General features: G+C 43.8%; 1 protein-coding gene across 1 annotated transcript; it reads left to right on the top strand.

Moving 5' to 3' along the window:
• Window positions 1–977: 977 nt before the first annotated feature.
• Window positions 978–18,037, top strand: LOC117518320 (carbohydrate sulfotransferase 10-like). The gene is made up of 6 exons (XM_034179457.1): window positions 978–1,021; window positions 1,109–1,181; window positions 1,283–1,334; window positions 1,485–1,590; window positions 10,660–11,229; window positions 17,677–18,037. The coding sequence occupies exons 1-5, from the start codon at window positions 978–980 to the stop codon at window positions 11,204–11,206; spliced, it is 822 nt and encodes a 273-aa protein (XP_034035348.1). The 3' UTR covers window positions 11,207–11,229; window positions 17,677–18,037.
• Window positions 18,038–20,582: the final 2,545 nt, after the last annotated feature.

Genomic DNA, 20,582 nt, shown 5'->3' with positions numbered 1-20,582 from the left:
GCAACGATCTGTACACAATTCTTGGAAGCTGCATACTCACCGGACATGTCACCCATTGAGCATGTTTGGGATGCTCTGGACTGGCGTATACGACAGCGTGTACCAGTTCCTGCCAATATCCAGCAACTTCGCACAGCCACTGAAGAGGAGTGGACCAACATTCCACAGGCCACAATTGACAACCTGATCAACTCTATGCGAAGGAGATGTGTTGCACTGCATGAGGCAAATGGTGGTCACACCAGATACTGACTGGTATCCCCCCCCAATAAAACAAAACTGCACCTTTCAGAGTGGCCTTTTATTTGTGGGCAGTCTAAGGCACACCTGTGCACTAATCATGGTGTCTAATCAGCATCTTGATATGGCACACCTGTGAGGTGGGATGAATTATCTCAGCAAAGGAGAAGTGCTCACTATCACAGATTTAGACTGGTTTGTGAACAATATTTGAGGGAAATGGTGATATTGTGTATGTGGAAAAAGTTTTAGATCTGTGAGTTCATCTCATACAAAATGGGAGCAAAACCAAAAGTGTTGCGTTTATATTTTTGTTGAGTGTGTGTGTGTGTGTATATATATATATATATATATATTTTTTTTTTTTTTGTTTTTTTTTTTTTGTTTTTTTTTTTACACATTTTACAAACTTCATGTCTTGACAGTACCAATGCTCCCATTTTGACTTAAATGGGAATTTTACAGATACAGTTTGTCCACAGTAGGTTCTGTGATGAATGATATGTGCACAACTTAATCATTGGTCTTATCAGACGGTTTCACTGTGCAGCAAAGTACAGAAGAGTTGGGAGGGAGAGGATTAATTCATGTTGTGTGTTTACTCTCCGCTACTAGTACCTCAATTTCAATGGCAGTTTTATTTTTCTACCACAAGCCTGGTTTGAAGTGGGCTTAAATTTAAACACATTTTCAGAGTATAAGTACAAATTGCTGAAAAATGTTTAGATTCAGGGTTTATGCACATTTCAATTCAGAGGGTTGAGGTGCTTTTCACTTTCAAGTAAGTTGATTTCACAGGAGAACTGAAGCTGAAGTAGCTTGAATCAGGTTTTGTGTCATATTAAAACCAGTTGTGTTTGTATGTCAGCCCTCAGCGATCCATTCCGCAGCAGATTGGCACTCAGTCTCTGAGAAGCGGATCGAGCAGCTTTCCACGATATGTAAGAACAGCACCCTCAGGCATTTGACTCGTGTCTCTATCAGCAAGTTTGTCCTGGACCATATATTTGTCTGTGACAAACACAAGATCTTGTTCTGCCAGACGCCCAAAGTGGGCAACACACAGTGGAAAAAGGTCCTCATTGTACTCAACGGTAAGTACAAATTCACAAAGCACATCGTATTTCATCACAGATGCTTAAATGCTGTAACATGAAAGTCTGACAGGAATGTGCTAGAAATTAAAACAACAGTGATGCAGACAACTATATGCACGTCTATATTCATGATGTGTTGAATGTCAGGAGTGTTCTCCACTGTGGAAGAGATCCCAGAGAACCTTGTTCATGATCATGAAAAAAACGGCCTGCCACGTCTCTCATCATTCACTCCGCAGGAAGTTACGCACAGGTTAGTATCGACCCAGAAAGAATGTGCTTCAAATAAATGAAAAAAAATGTACAAATATGCCCGTGGCATTTCATCTCTTATGTGTGGTTCTTCCATCCTGGATTGGCCGAGGCCCAAATTACTAACAACTGCCAACGGTACTGTTGCCCAGCAAGGTACAGGTGGACACAACAGTAAGGTTCTTAAGTAGTTGGACAGTAGGTAGGCTTCCGTTATGCAATTTGAAATAGTTAATTGAAAATACACTTGATGTAAACAAAGGTATTTGGGGGGTGCTCAAAGATCGCAACTTTTTTTTTTACACTAGCATGAGGTGGTTTTTCAGGTGATTTGAAAAATAATTATTTCTCAAAACTGAAATGAAAACTTGTCTGCAATTATAGGTCACATTAGGTACAGAAAAGGTCACATGACATTCTGCAACCTGGAATCAGAAATGGTTGGGACAGAATGGACGATGCAAATAAATTAAAAATAAAAACTGCAGTAGTTCTTAACATTTTTAACATATTTCATTGCAGACAGTATGTTTTGTGTGGTCAACTTCATTTCATTTGTTAAAATATTCCATTCCTACATTCACACCTGGAACACCTTTTGCAAAAACAACAGGTGATTGTAATCATGGTTTGGTAAAAAAAAAGCAGTGCTGTCCACAAAATCCTGTCTTTGAGAAGCAAAGATGGGTCAGAAGATCTCCAGTTTGGCAATAAATGTGTGAGAAAATTACTGAAATGGTTAGAAACAGTGTTCCTCAAAGAAAGTTTGGAAGGGATTTGTGTATTTCTGCCTCTACAGTGCATAATATCCTTAAATGATTGGAGGAATATTGAGGAATGTCAGTGCGTAAAGGGCAAAGGTACAGACCCAAAGCTCAATACCTGTGATCTCCGATCCCTTGGACGTTACTACATGATCAACTGTCATTCATCAATAGCTGATGACTTTGGATAAACTTTTATCAGGCACTACAGTATGGAGATAGATTCACAAATGCCACTTGAACTACAGTATATTGTACAAAAATGAAGCCTTATTGCTTAAAAATATTGCTTGGCTTTTGCACAAATCTGTAAAGGAAACCAAGCTAATGGCAATTTCTGTAATTTTGCTTCTGTACACCACCACAGTGGAGAAGAAAAAAGAATTAGACCCCTGATTTTGTTCTTGTAATTACGAGATCAGGGGTCCAATTCTTTTATTTTTAACCAGTGAATGCAATATGCTTCCATATGTGTAGACCTACAGTTCTCAAAATATGGTACGCAAGCTCCCTCGTGGTACACCGAGTCAACCAAACAAACTAATTTTTTATAGTGTAATTAAGCCAGCTGCTTTATTTCAAATAAGGTTAAAGATAACTCAACAAATTTTCACTGAATCAATACAACCAAAGGGAGCAGACGATTCATAATGAAGGATTTAACAGCTTAACTGCCTCGACACTTAAACAACACCGATCTGACACCGCTCTCTGCTGAAAGTGAGGTGAAATGGAGCAATGCTTCATAATAGTGGGACTCTGCTAACACACGCTTCAGATAACGAGCTGCAAATCAGTTTCTGCTGTAACAGACAAATGTGACAAGAGTGCAGTTATAAACTGGCAAAAATCTCCCACATGCGTGTAGGCCTGTTATGTTACGTGGACAAGGGCCGTCCGTCATTGTCGATGCAAATAGGTGCACGTCAATTCATTATTCTGAAACCTTTAACACATGCTTCTTTGTTTATTCACAAGCAGTTTCCACAATAATGATTTAAAGTATTTCCAGATGTCATCTTCCAAAACAAGGGCGTCTTACGTGGACAACGGTTTCTGTCAGGCTGTGATGAATCCAGCTGAAAGGACGCAACAGGGCAGACTTTTTATTTACTCTGCATGCTGGGGCCAACAGGTGTGCTTCACTTGATGCAAACATTATGCCATCTGTCATCTCTTCAGCATTCTGCTCAGGGTAAAAATAAATCCCATTAATGATCCACCAAGACAAAAAAAAAAAAAAAAAGACAACATTGTCATTAATTATGAGCAGCTGAGGTTGCAGTGGCAGGGCTGTGACACTGTTTCACAAACGTTCTGTACGTTCAGTGTATTTGTGCTGATGTGACCAAACCCGACCCAACCTGAGGATGATTTTGAAATACTTGTCTGAACCCGACCCATCCCGCTGGATTCGGATCAGGTATCCACTCTCTAGTTTGCAAGGACATGCAGTCATTTTGACAACTTCTCTGTTCTTCTCCTCTGTCAAAATGCACTGCAGATTCTGGATGCTGTGAGAGAATTAGCCAAGTGCGCGTCTCAGGCCACGCGGTGCATTATGGGTAGGCTAAATTTTTCGGCTACCAACCCACAAGCTATGGCGGCGGAAAGCAGCGAAGAGTGCTGTGATTTTGATCATTTCGACCGCTGGAAAGTTGATGATTTAAAGCGTTTTTGTAAGCTTCGCGGATTGCCTGTTACAACCAGGACTACATACAGCAGTGGACAGAAATGGAAAGAAGAGCTGGTTGTGCTTGCGTGTGCTGCATCTGTACTAGTGCCGACAAACGAGGAAGAGAGCGCTGCTGTCGAAAATGACCAGTCCTTGTTGATAGTTGGAGACAAACAAATTTCTGACCCCTTGAAGGCAACTGACGGATGGTTAGACGAAGTCCAGAGACCGAAACTGTGGGTATTATCAGTTATCAAGTTGTTCACCACTGGATATGGCTTTATACACCCTTCAGAAAACCATACACCCTGAGGCCGAATGATAAATGCACACAGAACACAATGCGCGTGCTCTCCCTTTGCTCACTGCCTCCGGGGGTACGGATGCGGGACCCGCAAAAAATCCAAGTCATGGCCACGGAGCTCTGCGGCTGCGGTTACCGAGACCATGCAGCGGGCGCTGCGCATCAAAACAGCGAGTGTAGTCTCTGGACCTGTTGCTGGAGTTGGTTGCAGCTCGGCACAGCAGACGGGGGGGGCGGTGTGAGTGGCCCGCTGCTGCACTTACCGAGCCCGCAGACTCAGTAAGTGAATCGAAGGCAGTGAGAGCAATCGCGGTGATGCCGACCGATGCCACGACCGGCCCGCCTGATAAGGACACCGAACACAATACCCTGTTAAAAAAAAAAACAAACAAACAAAAAAAAAAACAAGACGAAGAAGCATGCAAAATTGCACAAAAAAAAATCCGCGAAACTGCGAGGCCGCGAAAGGGAGTTACGTTCTAAAAATAACCCACGATAGGTGAAATCTGCGAAGTAGTCAGCGTTTTTTTTTTATTTTTTTTTTTACAATTATTATAGATGTTTTAAAGCTGTAAAACCCCTCACTACACACTTTATAGACTTTTCTCAAACAGGCATTAACATTTTCTCACTTTTCTCTCCTGTGTAAACACTCAAAGTTCAAACCTTAGTAGAAAGAAAAATAGAATGTTTTCCTATAAATAATTATGATGGCTTTTAGAACTAACAAATTTAATTTTAACGATCAACCTAATCAGTATTTCACCGTTCCTCTGACCGCTCTGTCCTCTTCGTCGTGGCGCCGCTCCGCTGTCCGGATTGGCTGACTCCGGTGGTATGAAAAATATTACCCGTCCGCGAAAAGGGTGTATTGCTATTTATTCTTTAGTGTTTTATCCAGTCATATTGGCGTATCATTTATAGGTATATGATAATGCAGAATATTTGCTAAGCAGGGATGAGAAATCGCTACTCCACCGGCTTCATAATGACGATAAGTCTCACATATAACCTCTTTGGTGTCACATTTGTTTTGATAAGTTGACAGACATACAATGATGTGTGCATGCATGGTTTGTTTATAGAACATGTCAATTTTACAATATTACGCGCCACGTCATTCATGGCGCGACATTACAGTTACAAGCAGATGCATGAAAACGGCAGCACAGTTTCAGGATATTTGTTATGTTTCGGACGCGATCGGAGCCCCGACCCAGCGTTTGAAAGGACCAAGCATGAAATAAGCAGAGCACGGTTCAAAAGGATAACAGAATTTAATAAACATAACAGCGTAGTAGTGCTAAACAACTAAAACGTCCGCGGTCTGGTGAGGTGAAAACACAGCGCGCTCTTCACAGCGCAAACGGTCCGGAGCCACAGCAGTTCGGACCCAGGGACCCCGCCGACACCCCCCAGGTGGCCGCGACAAACCGAGTCTGTGAAGAAAGAAAACATGAGGTGAGTCCAACTCCACACAGAGAGACACAACTCAAAGGTGCACGCAATCAGCAAACACTTCCTGGCTTAAAGCTATACATCAGCTTCTTACCCTGCAGGCACGGAACAACTCAGTTCAATTCTCCACTGCAGCAGAAGCTGATTAGACAATTAGCATAACGTGACAGCTCACTAACACAAGGTGTGAGGGACACCTAATCCACTGTCATTACTTCATAAAAGTCACCAAAACCAAATTACCTCAGGAAGTGTGCTGAAGAGCGTGAGACCTCACCCAATCCTCGTTCACAGACTGTGGCGTCAAACCTGGAGCGGTCTCTGCGTCCGTGATGGTGAGATTGTTCTCCTGACGTCGATCTCACATGTCTGCTCACAAGGTCGAGTCTCTGGCAATCACACACTGTGCATTCAAGGTTTAAATGCAGCAATCTCTGATTATGACTAAATACACCACAGCTGTGAGTCCTGATGACCTGCACGTGATAACAAGCCTCAGGTGTTCAGGGTGAGGTCCTGATGCTCAACCACTCAGTCCTGAATGCATACCACCTGGTGGGAGAAACAGAAAACAAAAACCAAACCAGCCAAACACCCCAGCCCACAACAGTACCCCACCCTCACGGGAAGCCTCCCGGCGACCACACGGACCTGGGCCAGGAAAAACAAAGCCCCCCTCCAGGGACCATGGCTGGAATGTGGCTGGGAACAAAAAACACCTCCTGCAGCTTCAGCTCCTTGTGCTGACGATCCAGCTGGGAAAGGCCCGTCTCCAGGAGCTGTGCGTTACTGTGCTCTGATGACAGCTCCATCATCAGCTGCTCCACCTGCAACGTTAATCTATTCATGCAGTCATTGATCATCTCAATGTTGAGCCTCTCCAGCTCTTCCCTCAGCTGGATAACGCACGCTCCCAGCCGCCTCTTCTCTGTCAACAGGGAACTCCGTGCCGAGACCATCACTCTCATCCTGGAGCCCGTCCTTTCCCATCCTGAGCCTGTCTGCAGCAGACTGCTCCGCAGCTGACACTCCAGTGCAGAGACATCCCTTGTTGACTTGAATGGTCTTGCCGTCTGTTTCGTTTAGCAAACCTGTTAGAGTCTCCACCTTTGCGTTCATTCCTGTCGACTCATGCTTTAGTTCACTTTGCATAAGTTTGGCCAGGAGTTCTTAAACCTGTGCACTCAGCCTTCTTCCGACTATGTGTTAAAGTCTGCTTGGTCATAAACAAAAAAAAGACAAACACAAACAACCATACCAACCCCCCCTCCCCAGAGGACCGTTCCATCAAACCCCGGGAAGAGGAGAAAAGAAAAAACACAACCCAAACTTAAGCTTGCAAACAAAAGAAAACACTAAACCCCCCCCCCCCCCCCCCCCCCCCGGACGACATGTAGGGACCAACACCCCCCAGAGGACATCCCGCCAGCTCCAGGAGTAATAACCACAGCCGAGGGCTCTCTGGGATCCAAAGTCACCCACGGGGACTCCCAGCGCCTCCCAGAGGACCGTTCCATCAAACCCAGGAGACGCCCCCCCCCCATGACTAACAGACCCAGCCCCGGCCGTCTACGGCTAGATGGCCCCACAGTCCTTTCCCCCCCAGAGGACACCACAGTCACACCCTGAGGGCGGAAACTGGGGGAAAAAAAAAAAAAAAACATACAAACAAAACAACAACCCCACCCCCTCAGCGCAGTGGAAACTGGAAATACGTCCAGTGTCACCAACCACGACTATACCCCAAAAGTCAACCAGGAGGAGTGGAACAGCGGTAATGGCATATGGCGCCACCCCTCCGACTTTTAAACCAGCCACCAGCTGCGGGTATATTCCACTGCCCCAAACCTCAGCTACGCCGATGGCGTACGGCTCAAAGGCGCGCTGAAGCCGGAGGTGGAACAGGGAAGTAACAAAAAAAAAACCCCTAAACCCCCCCCACCCGGGTGCAGAGGTTACCTGGGAAACGCCCAGCATAACCGAACTGCACCACCCCAGCAACGCCAATGGCAAACGGCACAGAGGCGCGCCAAGGCTGGAGGTTGCAAAGGGAATTAAAAAAAAAAAAACCCAACCCCCCCCCCCCCTCCCGGGTGCAGAGGTTACCTGGGAAACGCCCAGCATAACCAAACTGCACCACTCCAGCAACGCCGACAACGTACGGCTCACACGGCTGGAGCCAGAGGAGAAGAGAGGGCATAACAAAAACAAAAAAGAAAAAACAACCCAATTACCCCCCCCCCCCCCATCACCCCCCAGAGGACCGTCCCATCAAACCCTGGGAGGTGAAACCAAAAGAAATAAAAAAGAAAGACTAACAGACTAACATAAAGTCACCTGGGTCCAACTATGCTCCAGACAGCCTGCATTTTCAACTCCACCAGACCACAGACAGTGCTTTAAAAACCCACAAAAACAACAAATTAACCCCTGATAAAAACACCTCATACTAAAACAAGAAACGGATAATAGACCAATAAAAAAAAACTACCATTGGCCTACATCGTCAAGTGCAAAGAATGGAAAAACATTGTTTTCCATCCTTTGAACCTGAACGGTACTGTGACTCTGTCACCAACAGAGGGAGCCAAAGTGCCAAAAAAGAAAATCCCCGTGGTGACAGAGTAAAAACCAATTCACACTGCTGTAAATAACAGCAGGTTATACCAAACAGCTTAATGTGCAAACTAAATACCACCGGGGCTGCTACAACAGGTGTCGGAGCCAGCCGCGCGGGAGGAGACGGGGTTACAGCCGTAACAGCGGGGTGCGACGCGACCCAAGCTGTAAACTCTGCCATGCACGCACCAACGCGCACAACCCGGGCGGGGCACACCCGCAACTGATCCCGGATCTATTCCAACATCTGCTGCAGCCTTCCCGGCAAAAATACCGTCTCTGCTTCCGCTGGTCCATTGTTAAATGGCCAGAGACTACTGTTATGTTTCGGACGCGGTCGGAGCCCCGACCCAGCATTTGAAAGGACCAAGCATGAAATAAGCAGAGCACGGTTCAAAAGATAACAGAATTTAATAAACATAACAGTGTAGTAGTGCTAAACAACTAAAACGTCCGCGGTCTGGTGAGGTGAAAACACAGCGCGCTCTTCACAGCGCAAACGGTCCGGAGCCACAGCAGTTCGGACCCAGGGACCCCGCCGACACCCCCAGGTGGCCGCGACAAACCGAGTCTATGAAGAAAGAAAACGTGAGGTGAGTCCAACTCCACACAGAGAGACACAACTCAAAGGTGCACGCAATCAGCAAACACTTCCTGGCTTAAATCTATACATCAGCTTCTTACCCTGCAGGCACGGAACAACTCAGTTCAAATCTCCACTGCAGCAGAAGCTGATTAGACAATTAGCATAACGTGACAGCTCACTAACACAAGGTGTGAGGGACACCTAATCCACTGTCATTACTTCATAAAAGTCACCAAAACCAAATTACCTCAGGAAGTGTGCTGAAGAGCGTGAGACCTCACCCAATCCTCCTTCACAGACTGTGGCGTCAAACCTGGAGCGGTCTCTGCGTCCGTGATGGTGAGATTGTTCTCCTGACGTCAATCTCACACGTCTGCTCACAAGGTCGAGTCTGGTAATCACACACTGTGCATTCAAGGTTTAAATGCAGCAATCTCTGATTATGACAAAATACACCACAGCTGTGAGTCCTGATGACCTGCACGTGATAAGCCTCAGGTGTTCAGGGTGAGGTCCTGATGCTCAACCACTCAGTCCTGAATGCATACCACCTGGTGGGAGAAACAGAAAACAAAAACCAAACCAGCCAATCACCCCAGCCCACAACAATATTGACAAAATAAATGTGTGCAAGAAACTTACAATATTAGTCCATCTTTTACGACCATCTGGATCTTTATTTTCTGTGGTGAAATTGTGTAGAATCAACAGAGGTTTACGACCACATTTCTTCTTTCCGTCTTTGTGTGGACTTGGCGGAGCTTTGCAATCATGTGTTTTCAGCCACCTTTCAAGCCTATAAATTCTGTTCGAGCTTTTGAAAACAGCACAATGCGCCCCTGTCATTACTGTATGTGTCGCTTAAGGCTTAAAGCTTTTGAAACAATCCCTGTAAAAGCCTTAACTTTTACAGTCCGCTAATGCTACTGTATACGAAATTCAGTGGGAGCGGTGTGAGTTTGGGAGCTGGAATTTTTGCCCCCGTCTAACCCATGCATGCGCAGATGTGATGCGCGCTTCGCTTATTCAGTTCTTTACTGCCGGACACAGTCCTGGATGTCACAGGCGGTCCATGACAAATGCAAAAACACTTTAAGCCTTCAACTTTAAACGGATGTAAATCATAGTAATCCATGCTGCTTTCTCCTAGTTTGAGCTGCTGTGCTGTAACTAAGATCCGAACACAAGTGCACTTTAATTCTTCCAGGGAGTTTTTCCTCACCACTGTTGCCAGTGTGCTTGCACATGGGATGGTGTGTAAGGTTAGACCTTAGCCTTGTGAAGGGCTTTGGAGTGACTATGTTGTGATTTGGCGCTATACAAATAAATTGAGTTGAATTAAATCATTTTAATTCTATTTGTAATGGTGGTAGTTGGAAAGCCAAATATTTTCTAAGGTGGTACTCACTGTAAAAAGATTGAGAACCACTGGTGTAGACTTTCGTTTTAACGGAAGGGTTTACCAAAAAATGTTGACTTAAAGGTCTAAATTTATTTTTTTGCCACTAGATGAAGCACTAATGCCAAACTTCATCACATAAGCAAAGCGTTGCTCCTCAGCCACTCCTCCTCAACCCTACCTCCTCTTCAAGATTTCAAAACATTTGTAAGATTGCATTGACATCTGGTGTGACTCACCAGTTACTTCCTGTGTGTCTCAACAGATTGAACACCTATTTTAAATTTTTCACTGTGAGAGATCCATTTAAGCGCCTGATTTCTGCATTCAAAGACAAGTTCATAAAGAACCCACGCTCTGAGGCTTGGTATAAGCATGACATAGCTCCAGCCATTATCCGTAAGTACCGCAAGAGCCACCGCAACAGCGACAACACCGCCTCTGGACTGCACTTTGAGGACTTTGTCCGGTACTTGGGTGACATGGAAGGCCGCACTCGTATGGACCGGCAGTTTGGTGACAACATCATCCACTGGGTTACTTACACAGAGTTATGCGCACCGTGTGAAATCCAGTACAGCGTGGTGGGTCACCATGAGACACTGGAGCAAGACGCCCCCCACATCCTCAGAGCAGCAGGCATCGATCAGTTGGTGTCCTATCCGGCCATTCCTCCAGGCATCACCCGCTACAACAGGTCCAAGGTGGAGCACTACTTCTCAGGCAAGCGGGACATCAGGCATCTTTACACTCGGTACCAGGGTGACTTCCTCATGTTTGGTTACCCAAGTCCAGAATTTCTACTGAACTAAGCGAGCACTCCTTTCTAAAAAAAATTTAAAATAAGCCTTGTTTTTTTTTTTTACTTTATTGCCTTTCTCAAACTTGCAGGCAATACAAACAAAGACATACATTCAATACAAATATACACAACCTAACCCTCCATAAGAGGCTACAAACAAATAGACAAATAAAACAAAACCAATTACAACAACTGAGACAAAAAAACAAAAAACAGACAACAGGTCACCTAGTCATTAAATGTTATACAGCAATTCTTGGTTGTACAGGGTCAAGGTAAATGCATGATATAGAATTGTACATTACATTTAAGATGTTAGCATAATTTCAGTCCCAGAATGACGGGCCCATCTTCTTATGAATAGTGGTACTTTAAACTGTAAAATAGCAGTCATATTTTCCATGGTATGTATCTGCTCAATCTTCTGTATCCATTGAGCTTTTGTGGGTGCACCTGGCTGCATCCAATTAACAGTAATCATTTTCTTCGCAGTCATTAACAGAATATGTAACATGTAGCATTGGTCCTTAGAGAGCAAGTTTTCTGGTATCTTCTCCAGTAAGAAAATTAAAGGGTCCAGAGGGATATCAACTCTGAAGACAGTGTCCAATTCTTCTTTAATGTGTTTCCAAAAAGTTTGTATCACTGGGCAGTCCCAGAATATGTGGGCATAGTCCCCAACCATCCCACAGTTCCTCCAGCAAGTGTTGGGGGTATTACTTGAAAACTTTGACACCTTGAGAGGTGTTCTGAAGAATCTCAATTTCACTTTCCAGTCAAATTCTTTCCACTTTTGGCTCCCAATCCCTTTATGACTTGCTAAACATATTTTCCCAAGCTTCATCTTCTATAATTGCATTGAGTTCTAATTCCCACTCACTTTTAATATGTATGGTATTGTCTGAAGTGTCTTTCAAAAGATTCATATACATATTTGACACTTGATGTTTGGATGATATGTTATGTTGAGAAATCTCTATAAAATACCTTTCAACCTCCATTGGATCTCTTTTTATACTATCCCAGTCTGTGTGTCTAGTGAGGTAACTTCGTATCTGTATGAATCTAAACAAGTCATTTGTAGGCAGATCAAATTTTTCCTGGAGTTGTGAAAATGATCTTAGTGTGTTGTTTTCAAACAATTGGTCAATGCTGACCAGACCCTTTTCTGCCCATCTCCTAAATGCCAAGTCTGTCAATGATGGGAGAAAATCAAAGTTTCCCAAAATAGGCATTACCCTTGATAAAGCCACAGAGCCTTTTATTTGTTTTTGTGTAGTGTTCCAAATCTTTAGCGTGTGTTTAACCCATATATTATCTATTTTTATCTTCTGAGCCCTTTGGTCAAGAAAAGGAAGCACAGACAATGATACCACTGTCAAAGAATTCTGTTCAATGGATAGCCATGTTATGTGTTGGACGCAGCCCGGAGAACCGACCAGCGTTTGAAGGACCCAGTATAAAATAAGCAGAGCACGGTACAAAGGATAACAGAGTTTAATAAACATAACAGTGATGTGAAAAATATAAAAGTGCGCGGTCTGGCGTGGTGGAATGCGGTGCGCTCCCAGCAGCGCTAACGGTCCGGAGCCAGAACCAGTTCGGACCCAAGGACCCCGCCGACACCCCCCAGGTGGCCGCGACAAACCGAGTCTGTGAAAGAAGAAATCATTATGTGAGTCCACACTCAACACACAGAGAGACCACTCAAAGGTGTACAAACAGCAAACACTTCCTGGCTTAATTACTAATCAGCTTCCCACCCTGCAGGCATAGAACACCCTGTTCACAAAACTCCACTGCAGTGGAAGCTGATTTAAACGACCAACATACAGCTCAATATAATAAGGTGTGAGGGACACCACATTTACTGACTGTATAAATGTTAGTCACAAAATCTAACGTACCTCAGGAAGTGTGCTGACGAGCGTGAGACCTCACCCCCTCCTCTTTCACAGACCATGCATCAAACCTGGACGTTCTCTGCATCCACTGATGATGAGATGGCTCTTGAGACGACGATCTCACCCGCCTGGTCACAAGGTCGAGTCTCTGGCAAATACACACTGTGTACTCCAGACTTAAATGCTACCATGTTCCAATCCATGTAGATGCACCACAGCTGTGAGTCCTGACGAGCTGCACGTGATCAGCCTCAGGTGATCAGGGTGAGGTCCTGATAAACTCAGCTACACAGCCACTCAGTCCCAAATGCGCACCACCTGGAAGGAAAACCAAAAGACAAACAAAAGACACACAAAAGCCAGCCAGGCACGCCAGCCACAACAAGCCATCCAGTTTCTTCGGCTTTGGTCATCATATCACTATTGCCCTGAGTTGGGCTGCCCAATAGTACATTTTAAAATTAGGTAATCCCAGCCCACCCCTTTTTTTGCTTGCCATCAGTATTTTTAAGCGTATTCTTGGTCTTCTATTTTGCCAAATAAATTTTGAAATGCGTTTTTCAAGACACTTAATTGTTGATTGTGGAACAGGAACCGGTAAAGACTGAAATAAAAAGAGGAGCCTAGGTAAAACATTAATTCTTACTGACTCTATTCTACCAAACATGGACAGAGGTAGCACATCCCATCTACTTATATCTTGGTTGATCTCTTTAATTAGTTTATCATAATTACAATGGAAAAGCTGTGATGGCTTCGGTGTCAGAATGACTCCTAAATATCTAAACCCATTTTTGGATTTCCTAAATGATACTATACTATCTAATTGTTGGGGCCATTCACCACTTATCATCATTGCTTCTGATTTGCTAGTGTTTATCTTATATCCAGATACTTCACTGTATTTTTGTAAACTATCTAAGAGTGCAGGGATTGAATCCATGGGCCGGTCTATGAATAACAATATGTCATCAGTAAACAGAGCTAATTTGTGTTGACTCCCTCCATCATTGGGGATGCCCAATATTAGAGGGTTTGATCTTATTAGTTCTGCCAGTGGCTCTATGCTTAAGGCAAATAAAGAGGGAGATAAGGAGTCTCCTTGGCGAGTGCCACGGCTCAGTGGGAAAAAGTCTGAGCAATACCCGTTTACTCTTATTCTAGATTTAGGGTTTTTATAAAATAGGCAAATCCAGTTAATAAATGTGTCGTTGAAGCCCATATGTCGGAGAGTCTGTTGTAATAAAGACCAGCAGACCCTATCGAACGCTGTCTGTGCGTCTAGGCTAAGCAGCATTGAAGGAGTGGTCCTTTTGGCTGCAATAAACTGTAGATTTAGGGCTCTCCTAACATTATCAACACCATGTTGGTTATTGATAAACCCAGTTTGATCAGGCTTTACCAGCTTATGTATGATTCTCTGAATTCTTATTGCTATTATTGAAGTAAGGATTTTAAAATCAACACACAAAAGGCTGATGGGGCGATATGATGCACATAGGGTCGGGTCTTTGTTTTCTTTATGTATAACACTTGTCCTTCTTTTAATGCATAGTTATAAACCTTGCACAGAATTGGAGTCAGCTCACCTACAAAGGTTTTATAATATTCCCCTGAGAAACCATCGGTTCCAGGAGATTTGTTATTTTTAAGTTGTGAAATAGTATCTTTGATTTCTTCTTCTGTAATTGGCATTGCCACCATATCAGCCTCTTCTGATGTAAGTTTAGCCAGGTTGATGGATCTAAAAAAAGACTCCATCTTCTCATTTCTTTGTGGGTCTGACTGTTCCTCATATAGTTTTCTATAGTGTGTGGCAAAAGCCTTTGTGATGTATGTGGGTTGTGTTAAGATTTCACCCTTATCTGGGCATTTAATTTTGTGAACTGCCCTGCTACTTTGCGCTTTCCGCAGTTGGAATGCTAGTAGTCGGCTTGCTTTATTCCCCATTTCGTAGTATTTTCTATTTATAAATCTTAAAGCCCCTTCCGTTTTGTAAGTTAATAGGTCATTCAATTCTTTCCTTGTCTCCTTCAGAGCATGTAAAGTTTCTTCTTTGTTAGATTGTTGATGCTCTCTTTCTAGTTGCTTTATTTTTTTCTTCTAGCTTGTTCTGACCATTCAACCTCTGTTTTTTTTTTTTATCTAGAGGAGATCGCAATAATACAACCCCTCATCACAGCCGTAGCCCCCTCCCCCAAAGTTACTGGAGAAATTGTGTCGTTTTCATTTGCCTCAAAATAATGTTTTAATTCCTGGCGGATTTCTTGTTTAATTGTATCATCATTTAATAATGATACATTGAGTCTCCAGTACTTAAATGATTTTACTGGCCCTAAATCCATCTTTAAGGTGACCGGCGCATGGTCTGATATGGTGATTGGCTCTATTTTGCACTCTTTAACCCTATACAGATCTGGTCCTGATATTAGTATCATGTGTAGCCTGGAATAGCTGCCATGTACCTGTGACATAAAGGTGAAGTCCTTTTCTTTGGGATGTAAACGCCGCCATACATCCACTAGGCCAAGTTCACTTGTCATTGCCTGTAGTGTAGTTGACTTTCTAGATACAGTGCTGCCCCCTGCTGGTAACCTGTCTACATATTGGCTCATGACACAATTAAAATCTCCCCCTATTAACACCGCCCCTTCCATTATGTCGGCTAGTAAGCCAGCTATGTCTAAAAAAGACAGGGCTATCCTCATTTGGGGCATATAGCTTGAGCAGGGTTATTTTTTATACCATTTTATATCTCCCTTTACAATAATATATCTACCTTCTTTATCTCTGTTTCTGTATGATTGAAATATACTGATTTATTAAAGAGGATGGCCACCCCTCGCCTCCTCCCCCTTTCAAAAGATGAACTGAAAACTTGATCCACCCATTCCCTTTTAAGTTTAAGGTGCTCTTTCTCTGACAAATGGGTTTCCTGGAGCATGGCTATAGAACATTGTAATTTTTTTTAGATAGCTCAATATTTTTTTTCCTTTTGATTGGATTGCCTAATCCCTTCACATTGTAAGTAATACAGTTCAAACTATTCATAACTGTTCTTATGCTGTTTCATACTACTCCTTGACATTTAACCCCCTGTAATGACATTCTTGCATCAGTAACCCAACCAGTAATCTTTCAAGGTGACAATAACAAATAAAACAAAATATGTAACATGTATAAACCTGAACACTGAACTTCCACATACCCAGTATGTTTGCTATAAGCCTATAACCAAATAAGAAAACCAAGCCCTGTAAATTAAGCAAGGCATATCCCAGTGTATCTTGGGCAGATGATGGTGACAAGTCCTCTGTGGGGTAAACACAAAGTGTCTTTGCTACTGCCGTCCCGTTCTCGGATTGGTTGCTGCTCAATGCGAGTGTACTCACAGTTCAGTTGAGTTCCGTCCCATGGAGAAGACACAGGAAGTAATGATAGTCCTAACATTTGGCACACCTTGAAATATACAGTCTCGACATTGATGACTTCCCAGCTTATTCGATATGGGCCTCTGGATCCACAGATGGAATCCCGCCCACGGCAACCTCCTCTGTCTCACCCACGACATGCCACCCGCTGAGACGTAATTCCTCCTCCACCTGCGCTTTTTCGTCGACCTTTGGATAAATGTTGTACTCGGCCAATTTTGAGAAGGCATCCTTCAGCGTGGGGTATGTATGATCCCCCGTTTCAGTGGTCAGTTTGAGTTGCGCTGGATAAAGGCACTTGGCTTTAATGCTCTTCTTTTTCAGTTGTTTGATAATCTCTCGCACACTTGCCCTCTTCCTTTGCAGTTCCGGAGAATAATCATGGTCGAAGTATATTTGTTCATCTTTGTACATTAACTGTTGGCTCCATGCTTGTCGGAGTATCTTCTCTTTGATGGAATAATCAAGGAACCTGACCATCAGGGATCTGGGGGGATCATTGGGTTTCTTTGGTTTAGACGTCAATGAGCGGTATGCTCTTTCTATTTGTATAGAAACGTCTGGCATCGGTTCGAGAACTGAACGAATCAACTCCTCGACAAACTTTTCACGTCTTTCCCCTCGCTCCCCTCAGGTACCCGGTATATTCTCATGTTGTTGCGTCTCATTCTGTTCTGTAATTCTTCACATCTAGCCGTCAAATCTTTCTCTCAGCGTAGCAGATAGCGTATGGCTCTCTCGTATCGTCTCCCGTCTTCTTCGGTAGCACTTACACGTTCTTCCACCTCCGTGGTTCTTTTCTCTAATTTTGTCATTTCCCCTTTTAGTTCTGCCATTGATGTCTCCAACTTCTTAAGGGTTTGATTATGTCCTTCCAAGTTGTCTGACCTGAGCTTTGCTAGCTTGGCTAATATTTTAGCCTCAGGGCCTTCACTGCCTTTCGCTTTGTGCTGACTTGGCTTCAAAGTATCGCTTTTCTCTTTCGAAATCTCTGGTTTTGTAGTCGTGGCTTTTGTTCTTGTTGTTTCCATCGTTGATATGCCATACAACGTCGAGTCATAATTTAAGTTAGGTTATTTAGTAATTTGTTGGACGGAGCTCAGCTTCTAGGTTGCTGCTCACCGCATGATGTCACCGGAAGTCATAAGCCTTGTTTTTATGTAAAATCCTCAGTGTATTTGGTTTACTTAGATAAAGGTGGCTTTCAGACAGCAGCTCTGCAGTAGATGTGTACTGTAACTTTTTTTTTTACATATATTTTGGAATAACTCGCAGATTGACACAATGACATACATTGTTGTGTCATATTTGTATTTAAAGCTACAGTGTGTCAGATTCAGTGCCACCTAGTAGTGAGTTTACAGATTGCATTATGCCATCACCGGGAATGATGCTGTCTCCCTTCGCGTTTCCCTTCTTTGGTGATGAGGATTCACGTTCCCTTGCCTTCTCTCGTGATAAGCAATATGTATGATCCTCCATTTAAAAAAAAAAAAAAAAACCCGAGGGTTGTCAAACTTGTTAACCTGCACTAGCAACTAGCAAACAGTGTACAGGGGAGCGGCCTCTGATTTCTGTACTTCTTTTCTTTAGTCTTATGGCTGTGTTCCACAATGCAAAAGGCAACGTCAGTATGTCCCTTTTGAGATACTGTATCAAGATGGCGATGCAACATGGCTGCCTCCATGAGGGGGGCCCGCCTCCATGTGAAAAAAAATGACTCATTCTACGTTCATGATAACACATTGATCCGTTGTTGGAGGTAAATATGCACTAAAGAACAGATGGTTCTTCTTCTTTGTCTTTCGGCTGTTCCCGTTAGGGGTCGCCACAGCAGATCAATCGTTTCCATCTCACCCTGTCCTCTGTATCTTCCTCTGTCACACCAACCACCTGCATGTCCTCCCTCAGCACATCCATGAACCTCCTCTTTGGTCTCCTTCTTCTCCTCCTGCCTGGTGGCTCCATCCTCAGCATCCTTCTCCCTATATACCCTGGGTCCCTCCTCTGCACATGTCCAAACCATCTCAATCTCACCTCTCTGACCTTGTCTCCAAACCATCCCACCCGAGCTGTCCCTCTGATATGTTCATTCCTAATCTTGTCCATTCTTGTCACTCCCAAAGACAATCTCAACATCTTCAGCTCTGCCACCTCCAGCTCTGCCTCCTGTCTTTTTGTTAGTGCCACCGTCTCTAAGCCGTACAACATAGCTGGTCTCACTACTGTCTTGTAAACTTTCCCTTTCACTCTTGCTGATATTCTTCGGTCACAAATCACTCCTGCTGCCACCTTTCTCCACCCACTCCACCCTGCCTGCACTCTCTTCTTCACCTCTCTACCACACTCTCCATTACTTTGAACAACTGACCCCAAATATTTAAACTCATCTACTTTCACCACTTCTGCTCCTTGTAACTGCACTATTCCACTGGGCTTCCTCTCATTCACACACATGTAGTCAGTCTTGCTTCTACTGACTTTCATTCCCCTTCTCTCCAAAGCATATCTCCACCTCTCCAGACTAGATTCAACTTGCTCTCTACTCTCAATACAGATCACAATGTCATCTGCAAACATCATAGTCCATGGGACTCCTGTCTGATCTCATCCGTCAACCTGTCCATCACCACTGCAAACAAGAAAGGACTCAGAGCTGATCCTTGGTGTAATCCCACCTCCACCTTGAATGAGTCTGTCATTCCGACTGCGCATCTCACCGCTGTCACACTATTCTTGTACATGTCCTGCACTACCCTAACATACTTCTCTGCCACTCTAGACTTCCTCATACAATACAACAGCTCTTCTCTTGGCACCCTATCATAAGCTTTTTCTAAATCCACAAACACACAATGTAACTCTTTCTGGCCTTCTCTGTACTTCTCCAACAGTATTCTTAGAGCAAACATTGCATCGTAGTGCTCTTTCTCCACATGAAACCATATTGCTGCTCACAGATCTTCACCTGTTTTCTAAGCCTAGCTCCTACTACTCTTTCCCATAACTTCATGCTGTGGCTGATCAACTTTATGCCTCTGTAGTTACTGCAGCTCTGCACACCACCCTTGTTCTTGAAAATAGGAACCAGCACACTTCGTCTCCACTCCTCAGGCATCCTCTCACTTTGCAAGATTTTATTAAACAATCTGGTTAGAAACTCTACTGCCATCTCTCCTAGACATTTCCATGCCTCCACTGGAATGTCATCTGGACCAACTGCCTTTCCACTCTTCATCCTCTTCATAGCAGCCCTCACTTCTTCCTTACTAATCTCTTGTGCTTCCTGATTTACTCTCACAACATCATCAAGCCTTTTCTCTCGCTCTTTTTCTTTATTCATCATCTCTTCAAAATATATTATATCGGCCAATATTATCGGCCGATATAAGCCTTTTTCAAAGTGCTCACTATCGGCCGAAATCTTGCCGATAGAACGCCGATAATTTCTCATAAACAGAACAGAAATAACTGAAATTACTGAAATAATGTTTGTGTCGGCAATGTAAAATGTCCTTGCACCATTTGTCCAGTAGATGGAGCTCTGACTCCATTCAACTGAGAGCTGCTTAGGCCCCTGCTTAAATGTGTTCCTCACCGGCCCCCGTAGTTCGCTGTCACACTGCACTGATCGGCTGACAAAAGGATACAAGTACGTTTATAACGATCTATATCCTTATCCTGAACCTATATCTAAGTTGCAGCAACAAGAGGTACAAGATCAGATGTATTTCACATCTCTTTTTAAGGATATGTATTTGCTAATTTCACAAAGGTTTAATTCTTGATTGTATTTTTTGAACTTGAAAATTCTTCTCTCTTGTAAAGTTAATCAATATGAGGACAAAGCTTCAGCTTTTAGCTCATACCTTTTTTGTTAAGGGTGTTATATGGCTGGGGGGGGGCCTGGCTGCCGGTTTGTTTGTCTGTTTGTTTTCCTCCCAGGTGGCGTGCATTTGGGACTGAGTGGCTGTGTTGCTGAGGCTGTCAGGACCTCACCCTGATCACCTGCGACTCGTCAGGACTCACAGCTGAGGTGCATCTGGATGGA

Source organism: Thalassophryne amazonica, chromosome 1, assembly GCF_902500255.1.
Source record: "Thalassophryne amazonica chromosome 1, fThaAma1.1, whole genome shotgun sequence".
Taxonomy (NCBI): Eukaryota; Metazoa; Chordata; class Actinopteri; order Batrachoidiformes; family Batrachoididae; genus Thalassophryne; species Thalassophryne amazonica.
Note: the sequence above shows the minus strand (reverse complement) of the source record. Positions and strands in the feature narration are given on the sequence as shown.